Source organism: Seriola lalandi, unplaced genomic scaffold, assembly GCF_002814215.2.
Source record: "Seriola lalandi dorsalis isolate HSWRI2012SDOR001 ecotype SW California unplaced genomic scaffold, Sedor1 jcf7180002054346, whole genome shotgun sequence".
Taxonomy (NCBI): Eukaryota; Metazoa; Chordata; class Actinopteri; order Carangiformes; family Carangidae; genus Seriola; species Seriola lalandi.
In genome coordinates this window covers 644,125-648,415 of record NW_019524899.1, presented here as the reverse complement: position 1 = coordinate 648,415, position 4,291 = coordinate 644,125, and the positions used below count along the sequence as shown (strand labels likewise).

Genomic DNA, 4,291 nt, shown 5'->3' with positions numbered 1-4,291 from the left:
CCCCACCCCTGCCATCTCCCAGATCTGTTGTTGAGTCTCAACATCATCCAGTCACGCTAAGCATGCTCATATTAAGGTGTGTAGACTCTGGGAGTGTGAAGTCAAGAGAAACTGTACATACTGTAAATACAAAGCTGGATATTGTTTGGAAAGGTACCTGTGCTGATACCAATACTACACTACACTGAAATGATGAATCCATTATCCAGTGACAAATCGTTGCAGCTGTAATCCTGATTCCTATCTCACAAGTTGGATTCTCCAAAAGTACACCTCGTCCACATACTTTTGGCCATCTTGTGTATCTGATGATATCGAGTGAAGTAAACACACAATAATTCATTTGCAACATTGCCCACAACAACAGAGACGTTACAGGATCGACCTGATACAGAAAATGGTTCAGCGAGCTCCGTGACGGCTGTGGACCGGGCTTTGTGTATGGGGGCACTGTCATGTTGAAACAGGAAAAGGGGTTTTCACAAACTCTTGACACCAGGTTGAACTCCCCCGTCTGACTAAGAAAAACCTTTGTTGTTGCAGGTCTGTTGGGCAGCGCCCGCTTCACCGGCTCTTCCCGGAACTACAGCACCCTCCTGCTGGAGGAGGAGTCCGGCCTGCTGTACGTGGGAGGCGGAGGAGCTCTGTACGCACTCAACACCTCCAACATCTCCACACCTGCGAACCTCACGGTGAGTGCCAGGACGCTGCGAGCCACAGATCACCATGTAATTGCCGCCGTTGACAAAGAAACTGCAAACCTCATTTCACAAGTTTTTTTTTTTTTTTTTTCCTTCCCATTTTCTAAAAGAGGACAAACTAATAATAGCCTTAAGCAGATTGGACAAATCCCATTGTGTTCCTCCAATTTTATGGATATCGGATTAAATGCACCAGGCATTTATTCGAGGGTTACTGAGGAGAGTCAGAGCTGAGTGACGCAGCCAGAAAATGAAATGCACTGCCCTTCTCTCTCTTCCTGTTTATCATACACACACACACAGACACACACACACTTGTTTTCTTCTTTATTTCTCCCTTTTTCTGTCCATATAGAGATCTTTATATTTATCTGTTTCTCCTCCCTATTTATCGAGCGGGCTGACTCACGCTTATTACCTCCTGTTGTTTGCAGATTGATTGGGATGCTTCCCCTGAACAGAAGAAGCAGTGCCTAAACAAAGGCAGAGACAATCAGGTACACGGCTGCAGCTCTCCACTCTTTATTATTTCAGCCCCTTCCTCTGCTGAAGTCTTCGCTTATTGAGTTATTACTGGAGAACGTGAATTAAACAATTCTGCTTTGTGATGTGCAGAATGCCTCTGACAGCAAAAAGGTGGATAATCCTTTCAATTGCTTCTTAATCCACTTTCCCTGAGAAACTAAACTGGGAGGTTAAGCATTTAAAAGAAAAAAAAGCCCTTTGTGCTTGAGGTGGACTGGGTGGTCGACGTTCTCTTTCCAGTCTTGCTTTTTGCAGAGCCGGAAATAAGCTGTTTGTTCTCCGCTCTCCGCAGTCGGAGTGTTACAATCACATCCGCTTCCTGCAGCGGTACAACGAGACTCACCTGTACGTCTGTGGAACAAACGCCTTCAGACCGCTCTGCGCTTATATAGTAAGAAGCTCGTACGATCTCATTTCTAGCTTTCGAGTTGACGTCAAACGAAATGATTAATCTGCTGTTCTCCCCGCTCTCTTCTGTCAGGATGCGGAGCGGTTCAGCTTCTCCTCAGGCTTCGAGGAGGGCAGAGACAGATGTCCCTATGACCCGGCGAAAGGATACACTGGCCTCCTTGTGGGTACGCTTCCCAAATTTCAATTTAATCTCTCCTACATCTGTTGGTGTGGTCAAAGCGGCGCACAGGCAGCAGCACCTGAACCTTATTTGACTGAAGAGGCAGGGAAGAAGTTGATAAACGGCACCGAACTGATTATATCACACTGACATCATGGTCAATCAGTCAAGCAAGAACAATATAGGCATACTTGGACTGGATGGACACATTACATTTTAATAATTTTAATCCTATATTTTGTTTTTCTATTGTTGTTTCACTCATTTCACTTAGTTTACGGTGGTTTATTTCTTTTAGTTATGTTCTTTGAGCTTTTAGTTGCCTTAAATGAAATGTCGATCTTTATTTTCCCCTTGTAAAGGACACAAAAAAAGGTCGATTATTATTGTTACAGGGACAAAACACCTACAATAAACCGTCACTCGACTGCTAAGATGACACCGAATCAATCAGTCGAATTCAGCCTCAGATTAGCTTCAGATGAACTTTGGAAATCATTTATGCACAGAAGAAGGGCTGCAGATTTAGTTCCCACACCTCTTACAGTGTGGTTGTTAGTAAGGGGATCATTTTGCTGGAGTCCGGACAAGAAGACTGATTACAGCAACCAAAAACTCTTTCAGCGCGAGTGTCGCATAAACGACGAAATCAAAACACTCGCTTGATTCAGTTTTTAACAGCTTAAGCAGACTGGGCTCTATGTCTAATTACCATTTATGAATATCTGCCAACAGCTTTCATTCACATCCTTTCTTTCTTTGTCGATGCTCCACTAACAAACTTGTGTGATGTGATGTGATGTGCCGATCAGACGGCGAGATGTTCACGGCCTCTCAGTACGAGTTTCGCAGCTCTCCGGACGTGCGCAGAAACTTCCCCTTCCCCACGCTCAGGACAGAGGAGGCCCCAACCCGGTGGCTTCTGGGTAAATACAACACACGAAACCTCATATTTCATAAAGAAATTTTTAAAAAATCAACAAATGACTGCAGTCAAACGCTGGTTTATGTAATTCAACTTACAGTATACCACTGAATAGACCAAACCTCATTCAAATTTTGTATGTTTTTTATCTCAGATGTTTTGCTGCTTCTACAAAAACCCATTCCCCTATAGAATAAAAAATCACTTCAAAGACTGCACTGCACTGCAGCTCTAACTGGCTTAGTTGTGGCAATTCAATCATACTTAAAAGCTCCATCTTTAGTTTCCAAGGAGACACTTCCTAGGCTGCTAATAGGTCTGTGTTTGGGTATGTGGATCTTTTTGTGTGTAATGGGTGTGTGCATGTCTTTGTTTGTTTGTGTGTGTGTGTGTGTATACAGAGGCTGATTTTGTTGGCTCCGTGCTGCTGAAGGAGAGCATCAACAGCTCCATCGGTGACGACGACAAGATATACTTCTTCTTCACGGAGAGAAGCCAGGAGCAGATCGCCTACCCGAGCCAGACCAAGGTGTCAAGGGTCGCCCGAGTCTGCAAGGTCAGAGAGACCAGCTCAACCAAACAGTATTAAAGTCTCACTGGGTTTGAAAAAGTTGAAACCCTAAAAAAAAAACTCACACAAGAGATTTTTTGTGCCCGCAAGGTTGTGGAACGAACAGAGGGAGGAGAAAAGTTGGCAGTGCAACAACAGCAGGATTATTTAATGTTTTATGTCCCTGATACAGAGAGAAATGTAAATGGAGACTTTCTGTTCTTTCACTCTTACTGTTATTTCAGTGCTGAATGAAGCTGCAGTTGGGCTCCTCTAATCTTGGTTTCCTCACTGACGACGGCTCTTTCTGTCGCCACTGTTGCCAGGCAAACTACTAAAAGCCCACCAACCTCCACCTCCAGTGGCAAACCCTCTGCCTCTCTTTATTGCCCTCCCTTCCTCTCCTCCTGCTCTCACCTCATTTCACTTGCGATCAGCATCTCCAGTCGTCTAGACAGCATGCTCAGCAACCATTCCTAGAGGTCCCTCTTCCTCTCTGTTGCCTTCCCTGTAGTTCATTTCATCCCATACATGGTGGTGTAATTACCATCACAGTGTGCTGTTGTACTGAAATCACTGTTGCAGTTTTTTCTATGGAATCAAAAAAGTGTCTGAAAGACTCTGAGCTTGTGAAATAACTTCACACAGTATTTTTATGCCTTTTGTGAGACTGTGACAAGAACTTACATGAATCTATGAGAGTAAATGAATGAATGAATCAGAAAGCTACCTATTGAATAACCAGTTAAGAATCTAGTTTTAACATCCAATCAGAGTGAGTTAAAAGTTTTTAACCTTGTTAAGTTCCATATGGTGTTTTTTTTATATGAAACAAGACATATCATGAGCAGTCATAACTGACTATTTCCACTTTGGAACTGCAGTGAACCAATGACAGTCTCAAAAAAAACGTACATCACAAACCTCCTGTGAAACTGCGGGGACGGGGGGACGGGGGGGACAGGCAAAATAAACCTGAAACCTCGTTAGTACAGAGAGAGAGAGTTTGCATTAGCACA

At 43.7% G+C, this 4,291-nt stretch overlaps 1 protein-coding gene across 1 annotated transcript in view; it reads left to right on the top strand.

Moving 5' to 3' along the window:
* sema4gb (sema domain, immunoglobulin domain (Ig), transmembrane domain (TM) and short cytoplasmic domain, (semaphorin) 4Gb) overlaps nt 1-4,291 on the top strand; it is a 36,517-nt gene that overhangs the window by 13,456 nt on the left and 18,770 nt on the right. The window contains exons 2-7 of the mRNA XM_023407755.2: nt 544-692; nt 1,136-1,198; nt 1,519-1,617; nt 1,708-1,801; nt 2,610-2,723; nt 3,124-3,278. Of these exons, the coding sequence (XP_023263523.1) occupies nt 544-692; nt 1,136-1,198; nt 1,519-1,617; nt 1,708-1,801; nt 2,610-2,723; nt 3,124-3,278 (674 nt within the window). The remainder of the gene's footprint in view (nt 1-543; nt 693-1,135; nt 1,199-1,518; nt 1,618-1,707; nt 1,802-2,609; nt 2,724-3,123; nt 3,279-4,291) is intronic.